Here is a 27276-nt window from a genome sequence, read left to right as displayed (position 1 = left end):
GGAGGGCACAAGGAGAAGGGGACGACAGAGGACGAGATGGTTGGACAGTGTTCTCGAAGCTACCAGCATGAGTTTGACCAAACTGCGGGAAGCAGTGGAAGACAGGAGTGCCTGGCATCCATGGGGTCACGAAGAGTCGGACACGACTAAACAACAAAGCATGTTTCAGAAGCACTGAAGAGCTTCTTTTAATGGCTGGCGGTGGTAGATTTTTACTGTATCGTTTTATTCGGATGCTTTATGTTGTTTAAATCGCATTACCAATCTGAAACCTTTTGAGTAAGGCAGACTACATCTACACACACATACAGTTCAGACACATCACATGTGTAAAAGTCAATGGTAAAACTTGTGTGCTTTGACTAGAGACACCGTCATGGTGATGGGTGTGGAATATATGTCACAAGGGAACGTGTGTCGGTGGGGTCCCAGGTTTCCCTCTCACAAAGGCGTCCCAAAGCACATGTCCTAATGGAAGCAAAGGCACTGACAAGGGCGCCCTGGAGAACGGGGTAGGGGGCGAGGGACTCTTCTCAGCCCCCAATCCGATTCCGTCCCAGCTCTTTTTGTCAGTTTACTTTGTCCTATACAACTTAACAGGAGCTCCTCTGAGCCACTTCTGCCCCTTCCACCTCCTCCTGGTTCCTCTCTCTCAATTATGCAGAAGTCCTGTTGGGAACAGCCTTTGTATCTGCATATGCACAAACGCAGCGCGCGAGAGATGGCTGCCTCCTCTCTTTCTTTCTTTCTTCCTCCCTCCGTCCCTTTCCTCCTCCTCTTCTCCATAGTTCCCTGCTAGAGCCACGCTGCTTTTGGAAGACTACGCAGCACGCGGCCTGCAGGGGGTACCTCGCCGCTCTTTCGCTGGGCGACGCTCTAGCCAGCGCCCCCGGCTCGTTTCCAACGGCCCCCTCTCTATGGTCGGCATTGCAACGTCCGCTGGGGAAAAGACGCGCTGGCCGGAGCGCCTCTGTCGTTCCAGCGCGGAAGAGGTCTGCACGGGGGAGGAGAGGGGAGGGCTCTTATCGTTTCCGGGTCAAGGCGGGGTTGAAATCGCCCCGCTCTCCAGCTCCCCCTCCCAGACCCGCCGAGGCCGCCGCCGCAAGAGCAGCTGCCGCAGCCCCTTCCCGCTGCCCTTGCCCTCCTCCCGCCGCCGCCATCCCGCCCGCCCGCCCCGGCTCTCTCCTCCTCCCCTCCCCCCGTCCCGCTCCCTCCGCCCGCCCCGGAGACCCGCGCACCACCCGCCCTCCCTCCTCCCGCTCCCCCCCGTCCCGTCCCCTTCCCCGCCCCAGCGAGGGAGCGAACGAACGCGTGAGCGGCCGGGCCTAGCCACCCCGCCAGGTAAGGGCTTCCCACCGCCCCTCGGAAAGTACTCGTCTTTTTTTTTTCCCCTCCTCCCCCCCCCTTTCCGAATCCCCGGCCTCGAGTAGCTGCGCTCTTCCGCCAACCCTGCGCCTCGAGCCGGGCCGGGTCGCTACGCGAGTCCGAGGATGCGCTTGCGGCCTACTGCGGCCGGGTCCCACCCGAGTGCGTGTGAAGCGCCTGGAGTCGGTGGGTGGGGGGAGGGGTGGCGCTGTTGCTGCCATTTGCGTCTCGGGGAGGAGCGGGCCCCGCGTGGAACGCGGCTGGGGGCGGGGGGCGCAGTGGACTGGATGGCTGCGTGCGTGTGTATGTATGTAGTTAGGGGGGGGGCGCTCTTGCTGCGTCACATCGAGCGGGATGTGGGCCCTGGCCTCTCGCGCGCGAGGGAGAGTGATGGCGGGGGGAGGAGGAGGAGAGGGGCGGGGATTTTTCTTTGAGCGGGGGGGGGGAGGAGGAGGAGGTTGACGCTAAGGCGGCCGGCTGTGAGTAAGAGAATGGAGGGAGCCTGGCTCGCGGGCCCAAGCGCAAGGCCGGCGGCGGCAGCAGCAGCAGCAGCGGGCGGGCGGATCTCATGGCTGGAGCGGGCGGGGTGGGGAAGAGAAAACAGGACAGTTGCGTCGTGTTATTTCAAAACGCGTCCCGCCAGCTAGACAGCGCCCCCTTCTTATTTTTTTCTCCCTCCGATTCCGATTCTTTTTTAGGCAGCTCTTCTCCACTGGCGGAAAGTCATTGTGAGAACTTTGTAGCGGAGCTTTAATAATAGAAGTATAAAAATTAAAACAGAGCCCTGTTTCTATTAAACTGCCCGGTGGAAAGATATATACATATATATATTTTAAAAAGTAGTTTTAGTATGAGGATGTGGGATTTGTTTAATATGCCCGTTCCCCTCGCCCTCGACCCCTCCACGAGTTTGAAATAGGTTTGACTCTAAACTTGGGCGGTGCAAGGTGCAGATCTGCAAGTTTATAATTGCTCGTTAGAGTGGGCAGCTTTAGGGTGAGAGATGGTTTGAGACCTTGGGGAAGGTAAAATACTGTAAATAGGAACTTCACTGGCTGGTGAAGAAAAATTGCAATTTTAGACTTCCGGTGAGGATTGGCCTGTGTGGCTTCTTTATAAAACCAAAATCGGTTTAGGGTTGACAACCTTCCTTTCCATATATTTTAACTTAAAATAGATGACATGGTTCAAGGTGTTATTGTAGGTAGTAATCCCTGTAAATAAAATTCTTGAATATTGGAAGTTAAATGGATTAGTTGAGATAGATAAGAATTCAGGTACCAACTTGTGCAATGTTGCAAAAACAGCAAACTATTGGTGATTTTTAAGAGTTAAGTCTTTTATCTGGATTTTTGCTTTATCTTAGACTAGTGTTAAAAATTATTTTCTTAACCTGATTCATAGTTCTTTTAGAATAAAAAAGCTTGGAAGTTGCTTGCTGTTATTTTTTCTCTTCATATATATGAAAGAAAATGACTTTTATATATATGACTTTCACTTGATTTGAAAATGACTTCATGCTCTCTAATGAGTCAATTATCCCTAAGCCTACTTAAAAGGTGACTTCCTGTCACTGTTCAGTAGTATGGAAAAAACACACTGCTCATGCTTAAAAGCTGTTACTTTACATGGTTAAAGTTAAGTTTCATGGCATGGGTAATGGGGTTCTTGTTACTTATAGTTGACAAAAAGAACCATCAAGTTCAGCAGCAGGCATACATCTTGTCAAATATAGATGGAATTTTTTAAAAAAATAAATAGTGCAGATGAAGCTGTGAAAGTGACTGGGAAGTGCTTCTGCTGAAGCTATTTGTAGTTTGCTGAGCAATGGAACTGGAAACTGAAAGTGACAATTGATCTCTATCTCTCCTTCTAGCAAAGGAAGGAGGAGGTCAAGTTGTTCAAGGGGATATGTCTATTCTGTGCCATGAGCATTCAGGGGATCGTCTTTAACCAGTAGTCTCCAATGGGCATTAACACATTTGGCTACTAAGCACTACCTGACCAGTTTGTGAATAAACACATAGGAGGTGTAAACTTCTGCGCATCAACTGATTAGTGACAGTAAGCACATGCAAATCTGTGGCTTTGACAACTTGTCGGTGACAGTCAACTGGGCCTATTCCTCAGATTAAATCTAATGCAAGATACATGTAATGCTGAGGCCTAGAAAAAAGAACAAATACAGGACATCAAAGTGTTCAGATACTGCCAGAAAACAGTATTAATGAGTTAATTCTTGTGTGGCGACAGTACAAGATAATCTTTTTATTTTATAGGTTGATTTTCCTTCCAGCGACCAAAGATTTGACCACTTTCAAGCCTGACTTAACTGAATACAGCTCAAGATGGACACTGGTGTTATCGAAGGAGGTTTAAATGTCACACTTACTATTCGCCTACTTATGCATGGGAAGGTACTTGCTTTTCCTCATCTTGGTTGCGTCAGACTGAAACTAGGTCACAGTAAATGCCTTGGAAAACCCAGTTGTCTGATCAAATTAAAACATCAGTTTGCTCTTGGCGTACCATGTTCTTTGTAGTAGAGCGCTCAGTTAACCCCAGTGGAGAATATAATATTGTAATAAGTTGGTTGGGTGTGTCTTGGAAAAACAACCAAGCTGCCTCCTTAAAATATATTTAATCGGAGATTTACAATATTTTGTTCATATATAAAGCTGCCCTAAGCACCATCTAGTAAGGATGCTACATTCAACTTTTTAATGTCCAAATTTGCACTGTTATGCAGCTGAAGGCTTGTTTGTACGTAGAGGGTGGGTATAAGCAGAATATTGTCTATACACTGAAGGGTGGGCTTATATTGGACTGTCAGAATGATTGAGAACTACATATTTCTTATGTTTGCTGTTTCAGGAGGTTGGAAGCATCATTGGGAAGGTGAGTGGTCCAGTGTAATTATTATATTCTTTCCTTAATTCAGATTAGTGACACTAATAACCAGTTTCTTTTTCCCCCTGTGTGTTTGTGTATAGAAAGGAGAATCTGTAAAGAAGATGCGTGAAGAGGTAGGTTCTTGGGGATAAGAGCAGTGAAAACAAATCAAGGGAAAGTTAAATATGGCAATAAGGCGCTCCTCACCTGGTAGAAACAGTTTACTGAGGCGATAGCAGTCAGTTTGAAAGATACGATGTTATCAACTTGAACATAGCAATTTATGACTTTCCAAAAAAAACCAACCAGTCTTGATGGGAAGGAGTGGTAGCTATTTGTATCTCAACTTCTGAAAGCTGTGTTTGTCAGTTTGGCAGTATCTCTGCTAGGTACTTCTGATCTGCCTAATGCACTAAAATCTGTAGCCTTATCCTTTGCATATTTATTTGGAGTAAGTAACAGTAAACTCATTGAGCCTTAATTCCAAAATAAGTGTGCATAGAATGGCTGTCTTACTAGAAAATCAAACGGTGGTGGTGGGAAGAGGCAGAATTAGAAAGGGGAGTCTCCTTTGACCTGCCTTGCAGAGGGTTGGGCTGGATGGCCCTTGGGGTCCCCTCCAACTCTGATTCTATAACTCCGTTCCCCTCCCCCCCCCTTTTTTTAGAGTGGTGCTCGCATTAACATCTCAGAAGGGAACTGCCCAGAACGGATTATCACTCTTGCTGGACCTACTAATGCAATTTTCAAAGCATTTGCTATGATCATTGACAAACTGGAAGAGGTATGTGACACCCCCTTTTTTTTGATGGGTTGAATAATGTGTGTTCCATCTGCTGATGTGTTGGAGGTGATGATGTGGACCCATCGTTTCTGGCAGTGTTGAATGTGGTTACCATCTTTCCTGCAAACACAATGAGAAATTTACTCATACACACCACATTTTGTGGAAACATGGAATTTCAATTCTACACAGTGGACTCTAAGACTCCCTTGAGAAGAAAATTTTGGAGCACGGGGATTAATCTTGATATTTGGTAGTATAGCAATGGAATGGCTGTCTGATTAAAACAATTTGATCATTGCTCAAGAATATAGAAAACTTCATATCTTAAAGCATTTCTCAAAGTTATGTAAACTAGTTCACTTTTTATGTTGCTCAGTTACAAGTTTACTGCCAAATTCGGACTGGTACAATGTTCCAAACTGTAATTGGTTTCCAGTTGCCTTTCAAATTAATAGCTTGGTGAAGTCATTTTACTTAGGATCTTATATTCTTTGCAAAGTTCATTCGCCCTGCTATAGGAATAAACAAAGTTTGAAGCATAAGATTGACTTTCTGGCAAGCTAAAATAAGTCTAGCAAGATGGGAAGGTACTTCTCTAGTGATATCTCTTAAAGCAAAATGCCTGTTCACTTAACCGCAGCTGTATGATTTGTTGTAAGCTGTGCCTCTTTAAACTTTTGAAATTCAGTGCTTGAGCATTAGCAGAATGTCAGTAACCCGAGAACACTTTTTGCTTCCCTACCTCCCCCACAAGGTTCGAGCTTCTGTCCTTGACTTGTGGAAGATAGTGTCTTATTGCTCCTGGCATGGAGATTTGCAGCTTGCTTAACAGAATAGCTGTTGCAGCTATTGAGTTTAGTTGCTTAGGCTGTGCTGTTTGTAAGGCTTACATCATAGCCAATGTATGAAAGATACTGAATATAAGCTCTGGCACTAACAGAGGGTTTTTGTTTCTTGAGTGCCAGGCCTTCATGAATGTTGTGCAGGCTTGGCTGTACTGAACCATTTTAGAGTTGACATCTGGCTGCAGGGATTTTTCACTGTCTTACAGTGTGGAATGATGGACAGCCTCTGGGATGCAGAGATTATCTACTCTGTGGATTTTTGCTGGATAGGAGCTTACTTCTAGACACCCACTATATTCTTGGTTCATGCCTCAAGAGAAATCTCTGGAAAAGTACATGGGGGAGTTAATTAGCTAGCCCAAGGGCACCATAAAGTATATCTCCTTATTAAGAATATAACTAAGCTTAAGAAAATTGTACATGTTCCAGTTCATGCTCCCAAGGTGGCTTATTAACAATTAATGAGCATGCTTTTTGCATTCTACTCATACTCCATCAAGGAGTTTATGATGCAGGAAAATTGAGTCATCAGGATATTGTGGAAGAACAAGGTGAATTAAGCAGTTTAGCCATATTTTAAAATTTTTATCAATACAGCTTCTGGCTGTGACTATGTGAGAACAGTTTCCTAAGCAGAAGCGGTTGTGAACCAGAGGTTGCCAGTGTTTTGGGGCCTGCGGGCACACTTGCAAACCGGATAAACTGTTGTGGGCACTGTATACCCATCACAACCAAGCACACATTGTGACCTATAGGCTGCAACAGAATACTTCTTTCAAGCCTAATTTCAATGGGGGGAGGGGACTTAGTGGGCAGCAGGGATGGCTATTGTTGGCACATGTGCATTTGCAGGCAGTATATTGTGAACCCTGCTATAAACAGAAGTGCTGCATAGATAACAAATTGATGGACTATAATGATGGAACAAATACTTGGACTCTTTGGTCCTCTATAAAGTGTGTGCATTGCTGGAACCTCACATTTTTTTGTCTCTTGAGCATCATCATTTTGTTGAAATTTTAACCTCCATTTGAAATTTTGATAGTTAAAGTTTGTTAACTTGTGCTTTCAGGACATCAGCAGCTCAATGACCAACAGCACGGCTTCTAGCAGGCCCCCCGTTACTCTGAGACTTGTGGTACCTGCCAGCCAATGTGGCTCTCTCATTGGAAAAGGAGGCTGCAAGATCAAGGAGATAAGAGAGGTGTGTACTTAGACTTGCGAAGTTTAAAATGCTGCTCGTTCCCCTTCACCATGACCCCGCCCTGTGCCAAATGTATTGAGGTTGAATGCCACACATAGACTCTGCGTCATCCTGCTTAATACAGCCGCTTATATTTAGTGCTCATGAAACTGAGACGAAGAGCGGCTGGAGCCAAGCGCAGTAGAGTCAGGTGCTTTTTGTAAGTTTGTATTCCCCTTTTGGTCTCCCGTCCTTTATCTCCAGGGTCAGTTTATTGCCAGATAAGCGGCAGACTAAGACCTTTAAAGAAGTTGAGTTGTATGCAAGGCTGGCATCTGGGATTTTTATTGACCACATTACCTAACTAATCAATCTCTTTCCATTCCCCTTTCCAAATTAAATCCATTGGTGCTATGAATGCGAAGACATTGGAGTGTTAATACCTCAGCTAATGTATTAGCATAGAATAACTATTAATATTCACCTTTGGGGGCCCATTTAGAGCCTTTCCTCCATGTATCTTGGTTGTGTAATATTTCTCTCAATTTGAGTCTTGGGAGAGGCCCCAGTTCTATTTGATTGAAAACCCTCATTTTAAAAACAAATGGGTGCATGGGTTGAAACATTTCAGAACAATAAATATGTCTACATGGCATATTAAGTGGTACAGGCTAGGTAAAAACTTTACATAACTGAATCCTCAAAAATATGTTAGCTGCATTTTCATTATGTGCTTCAGCCCATCCATGAGTGTTTAGGGTGGATTATAATGCATTCTGATTTTTATTGCCCATTTCTGCCTCTTGCACCACTTTAAAATTGAGCTAGCCTAGAAATAGAGATTTCCTTTTAGCTATCCATTTGCAGTTGGTTTCAATTGTCTTGACTACGTACTCTGGGCAGAATGCCATGTTGGCAAGCAGTCCTACTTAACGTCAGCTGCAGGCCTACAGATACCAATTGCCAGTTCAGCATTGCTGCTGTGGCAAAGTGTTAAACATAGGTGAACTATTGTTTCCTAATGCTTGGCCCTGGTCTCGCAAACCTACACTAACCTTTCCATTTGATTAGGATTGTATCCATTATGGAGTTTGCTTCCTCTGTTCCCATCCTCCTCCACTTAAGAGGAAAGAAGAAAGTTGTTTTTGGTTGGCTTTCCATCTTGAAGCCCTTCCATTAGTTCATTTCCTGCCTCAACCAAGGGTGCATGCCTCTCTCTTCTCCTGGATAATCCCCCCCCCCAATAGGCTTTATTTTCAGATTTATTCCATTCCTATATCTTCCCTTTATCTAAAGCTCCTTGTTCCTAAATGCAAAATTTGCCTTTAACTACTACTATCTTTTCCGCCACCTTTGTGGAATAGAAAGTAAGTAGTGATAGGACTTGTGGGATTCTGTCCCTGTGGCTGTCATACAGGATTGAATGATCCTGTCTGATAAGTCCAGTCTTCAGTAAAAATGGTGCCTGCAAAACCTTGTCTTCACCTCCTATTTTTATGCAGGTTTGAGAGCAATAAATTTGTCCTCATGAAAGCTGGACTTTAGGGGCAAGAAGCTAAGTTATTGCTATTTGTATATGTAATAAATCAGCTGTCCTTCTGTGAGGCTGGAAACCTGACTTGGTATTTTTAATCTTAAGAGCACGGGGGCACAGGTCCAGGTGGCTGGAGACATGTTGCCCAACTCAACTGAGAGAGCGATCACCATTGCTGGGATTCCACAGTCCATCATTGAGTGCGTCAAACAGATCTGTGTGGTCATGCTGGAGGTGAGTAATGGTGGAGTGACCTGATTTATTTAAGATACTAGATTAAAATGAGTAAATGCACACACAATGCACAAATAAATGAGAGAGGCTACAGAGGGATTGTTGCTAAAAGCTTTTGAGACAAGCAGAAGGGCAAAAGGAGCATTGTCACTGGATTGTGGCCAGCTGCTTTCTAGTTTTGGAACAGTTGCTACAGAATTATTTTACTGACAGCTGCTTCTCCCTAGTGGTGGTGTAGTTTTGGTTTTAAGTGATGTGAAGGTCACTGGATATTTTCAAATAAAGCATTGGTTCTTAGTGGGTTCATGTCCACAGTATTTCCTGGAAGAGAACCATCAGAGCCAAGTCAGTATAAAAGCAGTTTAGGCTGCCTGAAAGCAACACCTGCAGTACAACTGTAGGTGCACTTGGAGGTATCAATCCTTGATCTAATGTGAGCAGCTCACAGAAAGCTCAGATTGGTGATTACTTGGTGTAACAAATAACTGCTGTCTGATTCAACCCGAGACCCTGCAAAGCGGTCTTGTGCATGCCCCTCCTTTTGTTGTAGTGGTTGTAGTGGCCCACTTGCTCATGACACCTCGGCGAAGTCTGCCTTGCACGTCTAGAACCACAGATGTGAGAAAATTGTGAAGAAATCTAAATCAATGCTTTGTGTCTCGGATTTTGATGACACTACTGCCTCCACAGCAGTGCCAATCAAATGAGGATGACTGTGAAGTGGATAGCTCATTAGTTCAGACAGCTAATAAACTGACCCATATAGCTTTGTGACAGATGCTTAACCAGAGTCTCTATAATTAACCATGTTTTTCCTCTTACTCTTTTATAATCTAGTCTCCCCCAAAGGGTGTCACCATCCCCTACCGACCCAAGCCATCCAGTTCTCCTGTCATCTTTGCAGGCGGTCAGGTAAGGACATTCCTCTTGTTGGGCATGGGTTGGGGGCAATAATATAGTAGCCTACCAAGCTTCAACACTGCCAGCACACATCAAACCACTCTGCATGCTTTATCACCTGTGCTGCCCATCTGGCCAGCATAGTGCTACCTCTGCTGCTTTGGTTTTGTTCTTTGGAGGCTGCTTTCAAATGTTCAACAGGCTCTGAGGTCCTTTGGGAATCGTAGTCAGCAGTGTGGGTTGGGGGAGTTAGCTGGAATTTGAAATTTGCACCAGACGTAAGACCACAAGTCAGCCCAACATTTTTTCTGGCCTTCAATTTAAGACAGTGTTCAGATTAGTGGCTGATTGCAGTAGGCTTTGAATTATTCTGAACAGTTGTTCTAAAGCAGCAGGGGCTGAATAATGAGAAGGACAGGTGTTGGGAGAACTGGAACCCAGAGGATTGGGAATGTGAGGTGGAGATATGGCTGATAATCCTATGATACTGAATCTTTTTACTAGATGGTAATGACTTAAGGATGATTTAAATGCTGATTATTAACTACAATTTGGGGAGGACACATTAAAGAGATGCCAAATAATACTGGATCTGAGTCGCTTCCCCATGCTATTATGTAATTGCTTCCAGTACACAGAAAGGTTGGATACAGATGTGTTAAATTTTTGGTAAAACAGCGCATTGTTGCGGCCATTGCAGGATGGGACTTCAGTCTCTCAGCTTGCTGGAATCCTGTTACCGTTATCATGGATTTCATTGAAACGTGTGCTTGAGTGGGCTGTGCGAGTTCAGATAGATCCTACAAGGCATTTTAAAGTTGTAGCTGGACTTGCAGATACTTGCAACTGTTTTAGGCAGATAGATTTCACGTCAGGTTGAGGCATGAGGGTTTGAGAAGCTGAAGCCTCTCAGAACTTCATGCCCAGAAAAGACTTCTGCATAAGTATGTGGAGTGGAGTTGGAACACTCTGGGGACTTTGTCATTGGACTGCTTTTGAGCACAGTGCCTCAATGCCCACCTGTATTTTTTTATTTTTTTTAAAAGAAGGCTATACCAACAGTGCAGAAGCTTCAAAGTGAGTTTGGTGGGGTGAACTAAGCAAATATTTGCAAGCCTGTCTAAGAGCCTTTTTGGCTAACGGGTGGGGTATAATTGCTGTAAAGGCTGGCTGTGAAAGTGAAAAATGGCAGAGCAGAGTGTTAATGGATAGTTTCAGTCAGTAATAGAAATTTAGAGGCAGCACCTGGGCAGGGCTGGCTGTAGTTCACCCAGTGCTTATACATTCACATGCCACTTATATTGGGCTATCTGGCTGATACCTCTTGCTGGGGGAAAGGTGCTGTCATGCTCTTGTTCTTGCCTCAATCCCTTCCCTTTTCTTTCCTGCCCCATTCATATTACCTACCCTCCCAGAGGCTCTTGACAGCTTGCTAGGCAGTTAATTGGCAGTGGAAAGGCACATGGGAGGTTACTGAAGATATAGTGGCAGAACCTCACTTGCATCCTGAGGTTGGTCTTGTGGCAGGTTAGTCCTGTTATGCCTTTAGAGAGCAAGACTCCTTTTGCCTGTGCAGGCCCCCCTGCCCCTGAAGGTGCCGGCAGTTGGGAAATCTCGCATTGTCTGGTGCTACTGATGTGACATGAGTTGGAGTAAGCCAGCGTCTGTCTTTAGTACAGGTTAGCCCTTGATCAGAGTAAGTTTTATATGACTTTGGTGTTGGCGAAAGGTTTTGGATTGACAGCCCTGGAGACTGAAGTCCTCTATTTATCCACAGGACAGGTACAGCAGCGGCAGTGCAAGCTACCCCCACACCGCCCCATCAATGTGCCTCAACTCTGACCTGGAGGGACCACCTCAAGAGGTGAGAGGGGAGTTCAGTCTCCATGGCCCATTCAATCCTTGGCCTCTTTGAGACTGCCAACAAGGGTGGCAAGACTGGTGGCGGCGGCTTGTGCTTTGAACTCCTGTTCATTGGGAACTGGATTAAGGCCACCAAACACTACCTGGCAGGCCAATAGTCAGCCCTGCAGGTGGTAACTGCTTCGTCAATTCCAACCTGGGCTGCACTCCCCCCCGCCCCTGGCCTGCAGGTGAGAGACTTGTGCCCTCAAAGCCTCACTTAGTGTTAAGCAAGTCCCCACGCAGTGAGTGCCTTGCTGGGTCCCTTCAGTAGGGTAATCCCCAGAACCATCATGTTTGGCTGCTTCTCTCTCCCTATTCTTCCAGATGCATTTCTGCCATCCAGCACCTGACTGTAGATTGTCCACTGCAGGTTCCTAGGCGTGTGGAATGATTGGGTGACTTAGTGGGATGGGGATGAACACCCAGCTGGTTCCTCTTAGCTTTAAAAGCAGTTGGAGGCATAGGAGGTCTGGTTTGGAGTATGCCTAGGGCAGGAGGGCTTGTAGCACTGTCCAATCCTCCACTACACAACAAATCTTCACCAACAACCAGCTGCTAATACTATAATCCTTTTTGTGGTGGGGACCAGTTTCCCTTCTCACACTACGCACACTAGCAAATTCAAGCAGCCCCCTTAAGAGAACTGCCTGCCTTCAGGCTCCCCACCAACAATTCTCCCCCCTCAGCTCTCTGGCTTCCTGGCTAGTTGAAATCTGTCTGTCACTGGGTGGCTGTCCAATGGTTTTTAATAGGACTGTTTTCCTCCTTTTTGTAGGCCTATACCATTCAAGGACAGTATGCCATTCCACAGCCAGATGTAAGTTTTGTTTACACTTCTTGTCTTGAAATCACCCCACTTCTCCCTTCAAAATTTCTCCATGCTTTCTCAACAAGCAGCTTTAGAAGTCTGTTTTGATTTGAAGCTGAAATCTGACCAAAAACGATCCTCAAATTTTGTTCAGCACTTCTTTGTGTAGCCAATCTTAATCTGTCCTTTTTCTGCCGGCCTGTGACACACTTGCACAGCAAAGCTTGGTACACTTTTCCAAGTTTCAGTTCCCCTCTTCCCTCCCAATTTGATGTAAAGCCCCACAAACAAACAAAACAAAACTCCATGGTATACTGTCATTGTGGTTCTTGGTACAGGGCATAGGGCATCTTGGTGTAGTGCACTTCACCGTGGTGGTGGAGGAGAGGCTGGCATCAGACTTCTGCTTTGCTTTTGTCTCCAAACATGATACTCTGCATCATGTATAGTCACTGTGCAGGTGTGGCTAGGAGGTGGTGGGGCTTTTGCTTGGGGTGCCTTTCCTTGGCACGCTTTCTTCTAATAAAGCCATTAGATATCTTTGCTTGATGTAAAAGGATGTTTTTCCTTCTTTACCCAAACCTTCTGGTATTTGAGCTAGATGCAGCACTTGCAGCTTCTCAGTGAAAGATACATAGGAATTTGATCTCTGCTCATAGCATGTTTAGAACAGGCAAGGGTGGGGCTGGGGTAAGTAGGTGTAGGGGAGAGAGCTAGAAAACTGCACTGTTTAATACTGGGGAGAGCATCTGACTCCATTCTGGTCACTCCTCATGATATACCTCTCCCCTCCAAATGCTTGACAGAGTCCTGCATGGTGTAGTCCCAAGCACCACTGCAAACCAGCCTCTGTGTTACTTTGCCTGTTCGTGCTTGTCTCCTAGTGTTCGTCACAATTCACTGCAGATGCCTTCTGTTGAGCCAGGGGACTCTTGAGATGGGTGTTGGCCTCAGGCCCCATGGTGCTTTCCTTCTGTCTGCACCCATCTCTGCTCAGGGAAGCGCTTGCACCTTAACCCAGTTTTCCCTCTCCCAAACTCCTGCCCCAAGGGGCAGCACCTCATGCTCAGCTTGCAGTGTCTGTTTTCCTTTAAATTGTATGCTAAGCAAGTAAGCCTCCGAATTTCCTAACATCAGTCTTTCTCTCTTCCTTTCTAGCTGACCAAGCTGCACCAGTTGGCAATGCAACAGTCACACTTTCCAATGTCTCATGGCAACACTGGATTCAGTGGTATGAAAACTCCTCCTTTCTTGTGCAAGCTACCAGTCCAAGAGTCTTTCTTCACTTGGCCTTTAGTGCAGATGTTTGGCTTAAGCGCCATTGTTTTACTTATATACATATATATTAAAAAATCCACAGGTAACCATCTTGGGGTGAGGGTGGATTTCACTGCCCTGATCAGATTGCTGTTAGGTAGAGTCTTCATGTTGCTTTCCTTCTCTCACCCTTTAAACAGCTTTGCCAGTTACCTCTTGCCTTTCAGCTGCTGCGATCCTGACACTAGTGCCAAATTGTGTAATAACTATCTTGTGGCTGAAAGCCTGATAGGGCTTCAGCTAGGACCATCACACTTACTGTCCCTTGTATCTTGACAGGCGTTGAATCCAGCTCTCCAGATGTGAAAGGCTATTGGGGTAATGACTGAAAAAAACCACAAACAAACCTGTAGTTAACTCTATTGTGTGTTAATACTGGTGGGAGATTCTTTCCCAGGCAGCAAATTCTGCTAACCCATATAGTACAAAGGAACCGCAAAGTAGTGTTAGGTGCAAAGGCCAGGCTTATTAAACCTCCCTTCTCTTGCGAAGAAATCTAGCTGGAAACTGTTGGAGAGCAGAGCATAATAGAATGAATGAAGTGTCTTATTTCTCATTTGGTAACCAGTTTGTTTGCTTGTGAAGGTGGTAGGTCAACCACAAGTGTTTCTATAAACAGCTACATTGGACCAATAAAACTAAAGGTTGGACCATGCTTTTTGTGGCATTACTCTTTTCTCCATTTTGGTCAATGCAAATGTGTTCCTCCACTTCTTGTGATGTTTTTGAAGCAAGAAGAACATTGACATACAACTATAAGGCACAAATGGGAAGATGAGAATGCATGTTTGTTTGGGGGTCTGTCTTTGCTACAGCTTTGTAGGACTCTTTAAAAAGGTCATCCCGGCTCATTTGTTCTTTCTTGATTTGAACAGAGTCACTACTTCACCCCCACCCTGGCCAAATAAAAACCATTCTGTTGGTGCTTGCCTTATAGCCAGGGGGCGGAGTTTACCATTGTGCTGTGGTGTATATCGCAGCAGAGCAATCATTGCAACTTTTAAGACCGAATGATCTCCCCTCTCCCCATGCATTGCTCTGGGGGTTATTCCCACCCCTCCGGCCAATTTCAGGGGTATATGCAGATGAGGGGGGAGAAGCCCCATTGCTCAAGGGGAATCCCTCGTGCATGGCTTGTGCTGACGGGGCTCCTTAGGTGAAACCTGCCAATTGATTTTAACCCTGGTGCTTAGGAAGAGGGGCTTGGATTTAACATCTTGCATCTCGCTCTTCTCCTGTTTGAGAAACTCTTCAGGTTAGCAGTTTTTCCTGCCGCAAATGCTAGCCTGACCCGTCTGGCCTCTGTTCAGTGCCCGGCCCCCTCGCCGTGCCTTGCATTAAATTGGTCTCGATCTCTTTTGTGTCTCAGCAGGTTTGGATGCATCAGCTCAAACTACTTCTCATGAACTCACCATTCCAAATGATGTAAGTATTTTTCAGAGATGCAAAATTCTAGGAAATGGTGGCTTGCAGATGGGACAGAGCTGCAACTTTCAGATGGGCCTGGGCTCCGGCACTGCTTCCAAGAGTCCTGCGGCAGGGAGTTACAGAACTGTTCCTGTCCTACGCTCTGGACAGCTGCCCTCCACGTGGAGGGACAGAACAGAGTTCACAGCACTGCTACAGATGGCAAGGAAAAGGCAATTGGACTGTAATACTGTAATGGGGACACCCAGGCTACTGCCTCTTCTGTTTTGAAGGAAGCTCTTGGGTTAAGATTCCTGACTGTAACCTGAAATGAGAGACAACTTTTGTACTTTCTCATTGCAGTTGCACAGGTTAATTGAAACAGGTGGAGGGATGCAGGATGTGCAGCCCATCACAGGGCGCCATGTGGATTTTTGTGTGGTGAAATCTTGAACATAGAAAATTGGGTGCAACCAAATCTGATTCAGCTGGCAGCAGTGCATGGGCCTTTCCGTGCTCTTGGGAGAGCATTGCAGATGAGAACAATTGAGACAATACAATGGTCTGTTAGATTTTTGCAGGCAATTTCATGGGGTGACTTCAGGCCACTACAGAGCTATCAACTGCTGAAGCTGGCCAGTCTGTTTGGCTAACCCAGAAGTAGCCCAACAAAAGGCTCGAGTGCCTATTTGGACCTTAGTGTATTTGTACTCTGCTTGCACAGATGTACTTTATGGGTGGTTATACCACCAAGCTTTGTTTACAAACAAGGTTTTAGGTTCTGTTCTCTGTGGGTAATATTGTTACGGCAGTCTGTAGAGCAGAAGATAGTCTGGTAGTCTAGTGACTGCTGGGAGTGTTGTGAAGCATGTAAGATTTCGCTTTCTCTAAAAAGAGACTTCCATTTTAACAAAAGTGCATTTTATATATTAAATTTGTAAACCACCCTATGCACGTAGATTTCAGGGGGGTTCACAGCATAAAATTACAATATAAGAAACACAAAATACATAATAAAAAATAAGAACAAAGCAAATCAATAATCCTTCCTCCCACAAGGGAAGGAGGAGTGTTTTCACCTGGTGCCCAAATGTGTATAATGTGTTTGATGTGTATAATGAAGGCACCAGGCAAACCTCTCTGGGGAAGCATTCCACAAACGGAGCCACTGCAGAAAAGGCCCGTTCTTTTGTTGCCACCCTCTAGATCTCTTGGAGGAGACACACGAAGAAGGGCCTCGAGGAGGATGTCTGGGTCTGAGTAGGTTCATATGGAGGAAGATATGTACTTGGAATTAAGACTTTAAGAGATCCTGAGTATAGATTTGCCTTCTAAAATTTAGGTATTTGTGGATGACTGGGGATTCTAGTAAAGAAAAAAGAATGCTATAGGGAACAGTCTTAATAGGTAACGTGAACTTCAGATCCAGAAAAGGGACTTTCACAAGTTGTTCTTAAACAAAAGTTGGAGAAGTCAAGACAAACTTGATCTTAGACAGGCAACTGAATTTTTATTAGAGTTTTAAGTTTGATTCCTCTCCACATTTATAGGTACTGTGGAGATAAAATGTTTCCTAAGTGTAAAGTGAACGTGACCAGACTGATGATTCTTTTCTTGGTCTGCAGTCATGATTTCAGGTGGTCCCTCCAATTTCATCTAAAATAAGTGTTTTCACCTTTTCCAGAGCAAACGGACTGACAAATTTAGATTGGCCACAAATAATAGTATCCAGAGCATCTTAGTGGTGTAGAGTTTGTTTTCAGTATGCTCACATGTTTTCAGTACAGCTGCATCAAGGATAGAGAAAGAACAATTACAGTAGAAGCCTTTCAATCTGCCTTTCATTCAGAATCTAATGTGTGGAAATCTTGAAGTTCACAGAGAACAAGCATGTGAGCATAGTGTCTGCAATATGAGATAATACAGTGGTGCCTCGCAAGACGAAAAGAATCCGTTCCGCGAGTCTCTTCGTCTAGCGGTTTGTTCGTCATGTGAAGCAAGCCCATTAGCGGATTAGTGCTATTAGCGGATAAGCGGCTTAGAAAAAAGTGGGGAGGGGAAAAAAGTTGGAAAAACTTGCAAGACATTTTCGTCTTGCGAAGCAAGCCCATAGGGAAATTCGTCTTGCGAAGCACCTCCAAAATGGAAAACCCTTTCGTCTAGCAGGTTTTTCGTCTTGCGAGGCGTTCGTCTTGCGGGGCACCACTGTATATAAAGAGTTGTCTGAATAGTTCATCAGTACAAATGACTCTTGCATAGATAGGCACACAGATACTGTGTTTCTTGGAAAATAACATGAGGTATCATTCTTGAGTTAACAAATGTTTACCTGATAGTGAAAGCATATGCTAATCAGATAATGAGTTGGAATTTAACTAGCTTCCCAGAGGTTAGGCCTGTATTTGACCTGAAAAGAGAATAGCAGGACAAAATTATTATTTTGGAATCCTAAGCTCCATTTTGACCATTATCAACTTTCGTTTCTCAGCTGATTGGATGCATCATTGGGCGTCAAGGCGCCAAGATCAATGAGATTCGCCAGATGTCTGGGGCGCAGATCAAAATTGCCAATCCAGTGGAAGGATCTACTGACAGGCAGGTTACCATAACTGGATCTGCAGCCAGCATTAGCCTGGCTCAATATCTAATTAATGTCAGGTAAGTCTATTCAAATGGCATGCTGCTTGGTAATGCATGTATGAGTTGGCAGAACTGGGGAACGTGAAAGATGACTAAAATCAGGGCAACATTTTGAAAAAGGCTGTTTCTCTGAGCTGAAATAGAACAAAACCACCTTTCTTCTTCCCACTTCCCTGGTGCAAAAGCAGCCTGTGCACCAGACCTCTCCATTGACCTTCTAGTAGTTGGTATGGAGGAAGGAGAATAGAAATAAATGGGATATACAACACTCATTCCTTGGCAGCACTTAGGCTTCTTACTAGAATATTTCTGGTTTGTGACAGAGCCAACCAATATTGCTTCTTGAAAGTCCTGTGTCTACCTCAAGGTAAACTAAACTGGAGTCGTGCTGCTAAGCTGAGCCTGTAACAAAAATAAGATGCTTAACTGTTCCTTTAAAAAACCCAGAAACAGCTGGTGCCTTTTTTGAGATCTGGAAGCTATGCAGCCCAGTTTACTGTAGTTAATAGAGGAAAGGGAAGAATTGGGACTGCCCCAGGGGTGGAGCTTTTTGCACTGCAAAGGCTGCAGCAGCACCCTGAGTACTCTTGCTAGCAGCAAAACCCTCAGCTATGGGCTGCAGCAGTTCTCTGCAGCAAACAGTGGCTGCTCCTTGGGCCCTGTCCTTAAAAAGCCTGCTTGGCAAGAGGCCCTCTGCAGCTTTTGAGCAGATCAGATGATCTCATAAGGCAAAAGTGAAAGCATCAGCTTAATGGAGAGCATTGACTTCAATAATTAAAAACCCAGGCATGAGCAGCTGGCATTTCATGTCCTAGATTTCTTCCCCCTCTTTCCAACGTAGCTAAAGTGTTCATTGCTGAATGACAGGTTAATGATTAGAATCTATGGGTTAGCCTCTGGCTCCAATGTAAGTGTCTTCCTTCTGTAATGTAGCAAAGTTAGGCTTGCCTGTGAGCTTTCAGCTCTCTAAACTGCCCACTAATGAGTTAATGCATTGCAGGGGGTTTGATTAGATGACCCCTTGGGTACCTTCTAACTGCAATTCAGTGATTGGCTAATAGCAAAACACAACATCTGTACAAGTAGGTGCTCTCCCAAATACTTATCTGCTATGATTTTTAAAGCAACACTGCTATATTTTCCTTGATCCTTTGCCCTGAGGAAGTTGAGAGCACCTCAATTTTCAAAGAAGTGGCCATTTAGGATGCTCAGGAAATAGTTGATTCCAAGTTAGTTCCCCAGCTGTACTAGTCAGAAACCAGGAAGTTTCTGCCACCAAATTTGAAGTTCTGTGCAGCATTCAATGACTTGCTGCTTACAAATAGCCAGTTTCTGCAGTTGAGAATTCTTTCTTGGAGGTTCACAGACACAATATTCTTGCATTGTGGTGGCAAGCAGCAACCAGTTAGCTATACATTGGCTGATATATTATGGCCTGCAAGAAAGAAGGCTGCTTTGTAAGCGGCTAGATGACACTTGGAAAAAGTTATTTGTAAGAGAGATTGCTAATAGGTACTCCTCCATTCTGAACTCCTCAAGGGCTTAGGGTATTTTTTATAGTGTCTAAAAGCCTTAAAGCTATCTATAAATCAGGTAAAAAGAGTTTGCTTGCAAAGTTACAGTATAAAGTACTGAGGGGAAGGGAACTGCTATGTAAACAGCCATCCTTAGAGTTTCACATTTTGTCATGCTTACCAACTGTCCTTCAGATCCTATCTAATTGATGTGAACTGCTAAATGTATTTTGCAAGAATCCCAGGTTGTCAAGGCTGGTTTAAGCTAGGAGGACCAGTCATTTTAAACACCAGATTCTGGAGCATATAGGTCTCAAGATGGGGATAGAGTGTGGGTCATTTTGATGATACTGATGATACTGCTTCTTGTGTTCAGCTCTTACTGGGCTGCATGTTACTGGTGTAACATTGGTTAAAATTCATTCAGTTCAGAAACTCATTTAAGAACAGTGTTCATAACTGTTTCCAACTATCTCAGTGATCCGGGCATTCCAAGAATTCTTTTGCCAATTTTCAGTGGAGCTCCTCAAGTGCTCTGTTGAAGCTTAATCCCATGAACAAATGAAATTGTGGAAGATTGCTCCTGCAACATGAGATGAAATTGCTATTCAAATAAAATACATGGCTCTTTTCTTTAGAAGCAGCCTACATTTCCACTTGCTGTAGTTCAGTATGCAGGAAAACCTAACTGAGAACCACAATGTTGTATCTGAAAAAAGAGACGTGCCTACCATTCTGCAAGCTCTTCCTTATTCTAACACAAATAAAGCCTTCCCTTGGGTCTTTGGCTTGCTTTATTCATTTTTTGAACCATTTTTTAAAACAAAAATTGTCCTCTGGCTAGATGAGGAATAGCCTCCCCTGCTGTTTATTGACTGTAAGGATGTAGAAAACTGGGTTGTGTTAAAACCTCTGACAGTTGCACAAAGGGTTTGTTTATTAAGACTTCCCTGATAATTACGACAACCTTGGAGTGGAACACAATGCACTGTTAGAATTGGTTTGCTACCTAAATGCACGTTTTGAATACTGGCAGGAACTACAGCCTGCCTGCATTAAATCTGAAGGGACAGCTGCATGGGCAGGGGAGGGAGGGAGGGAGAGTGGTGTGTTTCAAGATATTGTCAGGAACAGATAGGATTTCAGCTGCCTTGACTACATTAGGTTTAGTGGCAGTTCTCTGCAGGTTCAACAAAATGTGTGTTGTAGTTCAGTATTGAAGCAACCAAGTTTCTGCTTCTGGAACTGAGGAAATCAAAACCTGGAGCTGTTATTCATAATGGGGTTGGGATTGGAACTGTTGTGTAGGCTGGGATTTTTGTTTTGTTTTGAGGGTGGGGGAGAGTTATTAGTGCACCATGGTACACCTAAGAGAATGTTGAGATTCCCTTGCAGTCAGCATTCTCTCCCATCCCACCTTTCTTCTGGCTATGCTGTTTCCAAAGCTTCCCAGATTAGTTTCATGCTATTTAAGCTGTTTGTGTCCTGTGCTTTTTGTGTGGTGTTCCCATCCACCCACCCGTATTTTTGTTCCTTTTTTCCTCTGTTACAGTTTAGAAAGCGCTAAACCCTCCTCCCAGGCAGCCTCCGTCACGATCCCCGACCACCTCAGCATCAACCTCTCTCAACCCTCCACCCCTTCTTCTTCTTCCTCCTCCACCACCACCCCCTCGCTTGCGACAGCGGGGGTCTCCGACGCACCCTCCAGCCTCCCCAACCCTCTTCCGACCGCCCCCTGTGTCTCCAGTCTGCTTGGCATGAAACCCGTCCCTCTCCTGGCTCTAAATGTTGTGTCTGCTGCTAAGGGTGCCTCCACCACCTCAGCTGTGCCATGTGTTACTAACAAACTGAAAACGGAAAAACAGAGATTCTCTCCTTACTGAGTGTCTGCTTGTGGCCTTAGAGGAACAGCAGATTGCTTTTCAGCAATGGGGATCCCATAGAGGAGACTTGGAAGAGCTTTTTTTAAAACTTCAAAAGAAAAGTGAGCTTTGTGATTCCTTTAGGATGGAGTTTCTTTTTGCTGGCAACCTCCACTAGGTCAAAGACAATTGAGCAAGTGTATTAATCCGTTTGAGTCCAGTAGTGATCTTGATTATGTAGCTTGTAGCTGTTGCTTTAGTAGTTTTGTTTGCATTGTTACATGGAATAAGGTGGGTGGGGAGGGAGCTGGGTGGGCAGGGAATGCTAGGGTCCGTTAACAAGATAACTCACTTGCAATTCCTTGGTTTAAGCTGTGCAAAGAGGCTACTTTGGCCAAACTTGTCTCAATGTCTGTCCTTTGTAATAAAGCTGTCACGGTGAGAACATGCACAGATGTGCCTGAATTGGGACCGAACTCTGACCACAAGCCAGTTGAATCTGACATTGCACCCCCAGGCTAAACTTTTTTAAAAATATTATCTACACTACTGCACTGCACTAACACCATTATTAAGTATATAAACTTCCCTATGTAGGCTCTGATACCTAATACACAATTGTGAGGGTGTGAGCTGTAATGGTGCTGGGGGCGGGTTCAGACCCTGAATACTATTCCTGCTCTTGTACAAACTGCCACTTGCCAGTGTACACAGCTCACCTGCTCAGTAGAACAAGTAATATTCTTTGTGTGCACACCCTTCCCATGTAAAAAAACTGCAGCAGGCCTTTAAAAAGCTTGCGTGATTCTGATGCCCATCTTTCTCCACACCCAAGACTTTGATTAGCCACTTAAGAGAGTGAGAGAACCTGGAGCGACATATACGCTGTAATGAACAGCTGTGACAATGCTGCGGGTGTTGCTTTCCTTTATGGCATCTTCTAAAATAGCACTTGAAACCTGTTCAGCTTTCTGATACTTTGTCCTTAGAGGTGGATATTTCAGACACCTAGAGATGTGGTTTTAGAAGCACCTGTCTCCTGATGGCAATACAGGCCATCTGAATGGATGTTCCCTCCCTGGCACATGTATTCTGTATTGAGAGGTGATAATCTATAGAGGCTTCACTTGTTCTGGTATTTCAACTTGGGCTTTTGAGGCCAGCAGCTGCCTGTTTCCTCCACTAAAGGCTATTTAAAAGCAGTGTGGGAAAACTGGGCAGACAAAACAGATAATGCAGCGGGATGACATGCTCTTGTGTTGAGCATAGTACGTGTTCATTCTTTCTGTCTGCACCTAAATTCACTTGACCTTTAGCCTGGGGTTGTCACATGAACACTACAGACACTTCCTTTTTTTGAGCTCTCTTAGTCTTTCCAAAAACATAATAATTCAGGCAACATTGAATAAGAAACGGTGACAGCTGGAACTGCTAAGAATCTTGTGTTATCCTTTGTATTAAAAGAAAGTTACTAGAACAAGTTTGAAATGATGACTGATGGCTTGATTCTGGGGCTGCACTAGTTAACTCTTTGCATCCAGGGAGCTGGGAGGACATGGCCTTATCCTATCATAGGGGACGGGAGGCCATCAACTGGCTGACTTAATACAGTTCTGTCAAACCCTTTTTCCTTGAGTAGCAGAAGTCTTTTTTAGTACTTTGTTTCTGCAGTTTGACTTTCACAATTGTAACTTTTTTTAAAAAATCTGTTCTGCTTTGTAGTGTAACCATATAAAGTAAAAATTGTCCACTCTTAACCAAGTTTTTGGGCTGGCCGTCTTGTTTTATAGTGTTCTGTAGAGGCTGAATTAATGGGCTTTAATTTGTTCTCGACTAGCAAGTCTGGTTATGTGTTGTCCAAAAGCTATTTGTTCATGCAGCACTACCACTAGCCAATGGGGTTGACGATATGGAGCACAAAGTGGTGGGAAATTGAGATCAGAGCTTTGTTCATGTTCCCTTTTTCTATCCAGCTGGCATCCATGTGGGCCTGTAATAACCTTTAGCTCTAAGTTGAGGTAGGCAAAAGATGTTCCACTGTCAATTTTTATTATAGCAGAGGTACACTAAGCATATATTACTGAACTGGTTTCCCAAGAATCCTATGAATGGTGTGTCCACTCTTTGACATCTTTTAGAATCTTGCCCTTGCCTCCCGTAAATTTTCACTCCCATGTGCAAATGGTTGCTGGGGGATATTGCAGAGCAGATCTGCTTCCACAGTTTGGAGCCCTTTCAGAGAAATGCAAATAAGTTGATCTCCAGCAGAGACTCATTCAGTGAGCCTCTGAAACAAGCTGCTCTCTGTGTCAACCTGATTACTTTTGTAGCCTCATCCATGGGTTCATGACATGTCCATTTCTTGCAGCAGAAATCTTCTGTTATAACTTGATTTGCTAGTATCTTGCTTCAAGAGACATCAAGTAAACGCTATTTGCAGACACAATGTTGGGCTCTATGTGTTCGCTTTCTAGTGCTCCCAGTAAAATTGTCATTCTAAAAGAACCTTGCGTAAATTTCTCCCAGATTGGCAGAATTTATGCCCTTACCCCAAGATACTCCTACACAGTGAGGGCCAACAGCAAAGGTTTGGTTACCTTATCTAGTTGAGAGATGTTGACTGTAGGCCACCACAGCACACAGCGCACATGCTTCTCTGCCCTGAAATGGGCATAATTGGCATTGAGGAAAGGTTGTTTTCTTCCAGCTCCACTTAACAACCCCCCTTCCCCCTGTTCTTTACAGGCAAGGGGTCAGAGAATCTATATATTTAACTCTGGTCATGCTGCTAAAAGCCAGACAATACAAATGCACAAAAACTGGTTCATGGGGAATAGAGTACCACACCTTTTCTCTTAATTTGAGGAAAATGTATTTGCTCATGCATATCTGCAGTTTTTGCAAAACTACACTTTGAGGATATGTGTGGGGTGGTGAGATAGGGCGTCCTGCAGACTCCCTTCTCAGTTCTAGAAGAACAGCGTACAAGCCAAACTGCAATACAACAAACTGCACAAACTTTTCCCATCGTAAGCTATTCTTATTGCACCCTTGAATGGTTCTACCCTGCCCATTGGACTGTCAGTTTCAGCTCTTTGGGGCTTCTTGGTAGTCTTCCACATTCTAAAAGAAGCAGAAGAATATTTAAATGATCAGGCCACATGGGCAGGGTCTGATCATGAGGGTCTTTCACACCGATAGTGGCACAAATCTTTGGGAATGACCTGCACAATTTGGCTGCACCCCTGGGGTTGGATCATCTAAAATATTCTCGCAGCAATGGAGTATCTGCTTATGGATGCACACACCTTGCAGAGCTAGGAGAACCTATAGAAAGGGCAGCTAGTTTGCCTTGGAACATAAAAGGTAAGTTTCGTATAGCTTGGCTCCACCTCTTGGATAACATCTCAAGTTTTTAGATAAATTGAATTGGTTGAATTGTGGTTGGGCCTTGAATGTTATTGAATGTTGGTCCCTGTAGGCCCTTGTGGGGTCAGCAGGCAACAGTCCAAATGTGGGAAGGGGTGCTAGTGGAAGTCCTCCTTTAAAGAACCTTGTGTATTGGGGATTTATGCAATCCCCTCCCCCTGCCCATCCTCACATCAGCAATGGACAGAAATGTGCCTTTGTGTTAATTCTGGAGTAGCAAATTGATTGCTGAAGCAAATGTTAGGTCCTCTTAAGCACTGCTTATTTAAAGCCTTGTGAGCAGTGAACTCATCTGATCAGAGTGACGTGGCTTAGAATATGGTAAAACTTCATAGGCTGAATAAAATAACAGTGGCTTTGGGATTTAAGCAACAGGCAACTGTAAAAGTTGTCTGATTTATAAATCGAACCATTTCTGGCTTGCCTTTTTATGATCTGACTGGTTAATTCTTTCCTTGCCTGTTAACCATGGAACTTAATTGCTTAACCATTGCATACGTTTTGGTGGCTTCCTTCAAGAACAAGACACTCAGACACACAAGGCAAACTGAGCCACAGCTTGCATGCTAGCAGCAACAGAGACCACTATGGTGTGCCTACTGCTAACAAAGCTCTGAGTGAGAGGAGTTCTGGTGACTGCCTGGCCCAGCAGGAAAACAACATTCAGGAACCACTGAACATTTAGGACCATCTAAAATTTACTGCAGCTGCACATACTTTGAGGATAATATATTCCTTCTGGGCATCTTAAATGACAAAGGGGCCTTCCGGCCCACTGCTGATCTACAGCTGCTTCTATATTGCCTGGCATGGTATGGGCTGTGCGGGGCATTGGTCTGCGAGTGATGTGGGAACCAAAGGGTTTTGTTCTGGCTTTTGATTATATCATACGTTTGGGGTTTAAAATATTTGTAGTACAACTGGGTAGGATTTTCTCTTAACAGAATTTTTTAAAAAGGCCTTTAACCTTTGTTCTCGTTGTAGGCTTTCTTCGGAGACTGGTGGAATGGGAAGCAGCTAGGACAATGCAACCGCCTCACTCATTACCCGTTTCTGCTGTTCATCCCCATGATCCATCTGTGTAGTTTCTGAGCAGTCAGCGATTCCAGGTTTTAACTAGTTTGTAAATTTTCAGTTCTACATGCTTTACCCATCCACTCATGATTTTTTTTTTAATTGCAGCATTTTAATTCCTTTTCTCTGTTCAGCTGTTAAAATGCTGATTCATATTTTAGTTTATAAGCTTCTCCCCCTTTCTTGGCTCATGAAGTTTTTCTGTTATGTCATGAGATGTAAGAGTGGAATTAATACATTTCAGTTTAGTTCTGTAATGTCAGAAATTTTTCAAAAAAATAAAAAGATGGACTGGAGCTTTTTTCCTTGTGAATAGAAAATATTGTGGTGCTCTTGAGTTTTTATAGCTGGCCTTTATTAAGCGTCTGTGACTCCGTAAGGCTTCAGTAAGCTGCTTTGCTTGGAAATGCTTAAAAAGGGTTCTGCCTTGGTGACCTGTTTGGGTTTGAGAGGTGACTACTGCTAGATTTCTAGTATTCTCTAAAAACACCTAGGGAAGTGGGTTAACACACAGGAGAGGGAAGGGAGGAGTAAATAAAATATGCAAAACATGTTAGCCCACTTCTCTAATGCACGGGACACTAAACTTCTATGAAAACCTGTATAACTGCTGTATGTTGGAAGTTTCCTCACAAAATCTTTCTTCTGAGTGAGCTGTGTTTGTGGGGGCCTGAAACTCTTCAAGCCACCCAAATACCTAGGCTTTCATTTGGAAGCTTGGGGCAGGCTCTGAGCTACGCCTCTATTTCTGAAGTCGGTTTTTATTTTCAATATGGGATGCAAATTGAGACGGTCAAATCTCTATGGTAAAATAAAGAAATTCTAATTCCCCAGGACTCTATGCTGCAATGCTTTCCTGTAACTGGGTCAGGCCTTTCACAATTTCAGGAGATGAATGCTAACTATACAATGTGGGTAGCCGACATTGCGTTTCCCAGAAGTTGGACCATGACTTCCCAAAGCCCCAGCCAGCACAGCCAGTGTTCACTGATGATGAGAGTTGTAATCCACAACATCTGGAGAGTACTAGCTGCCCTTCCTGTAGAATATATGCAAGATGCCCCTTTGACATCCTTCTGATATGTAAATGTGAAATGCACACATTAATATTTCTGCACATGGAATGAAGCCATCCACCTTATGAGGGCTTTGAGGTAATCTCAGTGTGTAAACAAAATGCCACTTTAGTTTAAAGAAGTTGCCACCTTTCATTGGGAAGGGTTAAACATTGTTCAGAGAAGGTGGTTCTGAAATGAGAGCTTCTTGTGGGCTGGTTTGCACATCACTGTAAACAGTGCTTTTCCCCCTGGGGGGACGCAGAGGTATGCATTTCCCTAAACATTTTGTGAATCTACATTTGGCCTCATTGAGGGGCAGTATTTCAATATGAGTAGGAAAATGAGAGTACCCCTAAACATTTTTTTTAGAAAAAAGCACTGACTGTAAGCCATTACAGTGGTACCTCTAGCTACAAACTTAATTCGTTCTAGAGGTCCGTTCTGAACTTGAAACTGTTCTTAACCAGAGGCGTGCTTTTCTCTTGCTGCCGCTGCACCGCCGGCACACAATTTCTGTTCTCA

General features: G+C 44.3%; 1 protein-coding gene across 19 annotated transcripts; it reads left to right on the top strand.

The window, feature by feature from the left end:
• Window positions 1–1185: 1185 nt before the first annotated feature.
• Window positions 1186–25992, top strand: PCBP2 (poly(rC) binding protein 2). 19 transcript variants are annotated; one of them, XM_081848965.1, is made up of 15 exons: window positions 1186–1341; window positions 3645–3782; window positions 4240–4263; window positions 4359–4391; window positions 4925–5041; window positions 6962–7093; window positions 8712–8840; window positions 9678–9752; window positions 11518–11604; window positions 12421–12462; window positions 13612–13684; window positions 14050–14088; window positions 15143–15195; window positions 17666–17835; window positions 20884–22954. In XM_081848965.1, exons 2-15 carry the CDS (start codon window positions 3714–3716, stop codon window positions 21212–21214), a joined length of 1374 nt encoding a protein of 457 aa, XP_081705091.1. In that variant the 5' UTR covers window positions 1186–1341; window positions 3645–3713; the 3' UTR covers window positions 21215–22954. The 19 variants fall into 19 exon arrangements, with proteins under 19 accessions (XP_081705091.1, XP_081705080.1, XP_081705098.1 ...); XM_081848954.1 differs by having other exon boundaries at window positions 15140–15195; XM_081848962.1 differs by lacking the exon at window positions 20884–22954 and adding an exon at window positions 25607–25992 and having other exon boundaries at window positions 1187–1341.
• Window positions 25993–27276: the final 1284 nt, after the last annotated feature.

Source organism: Podarcis erhardii (genome assembly GCF_964252035.2).
Source record: "Podarcis erhardii genome assembly, chromosome: 2".
Lineage (NCBI taxonomy): Eukaryota > Metazoa > Chordata > Lepidosauria > Squamata > Lacertidae > Podarcis > Podarcis erhardii.
The sequence above is the reverse complement of the archived record's forward strand: the minus strand, read 5'-3'. Positions and strand labels throughout refer to the sequence as shown.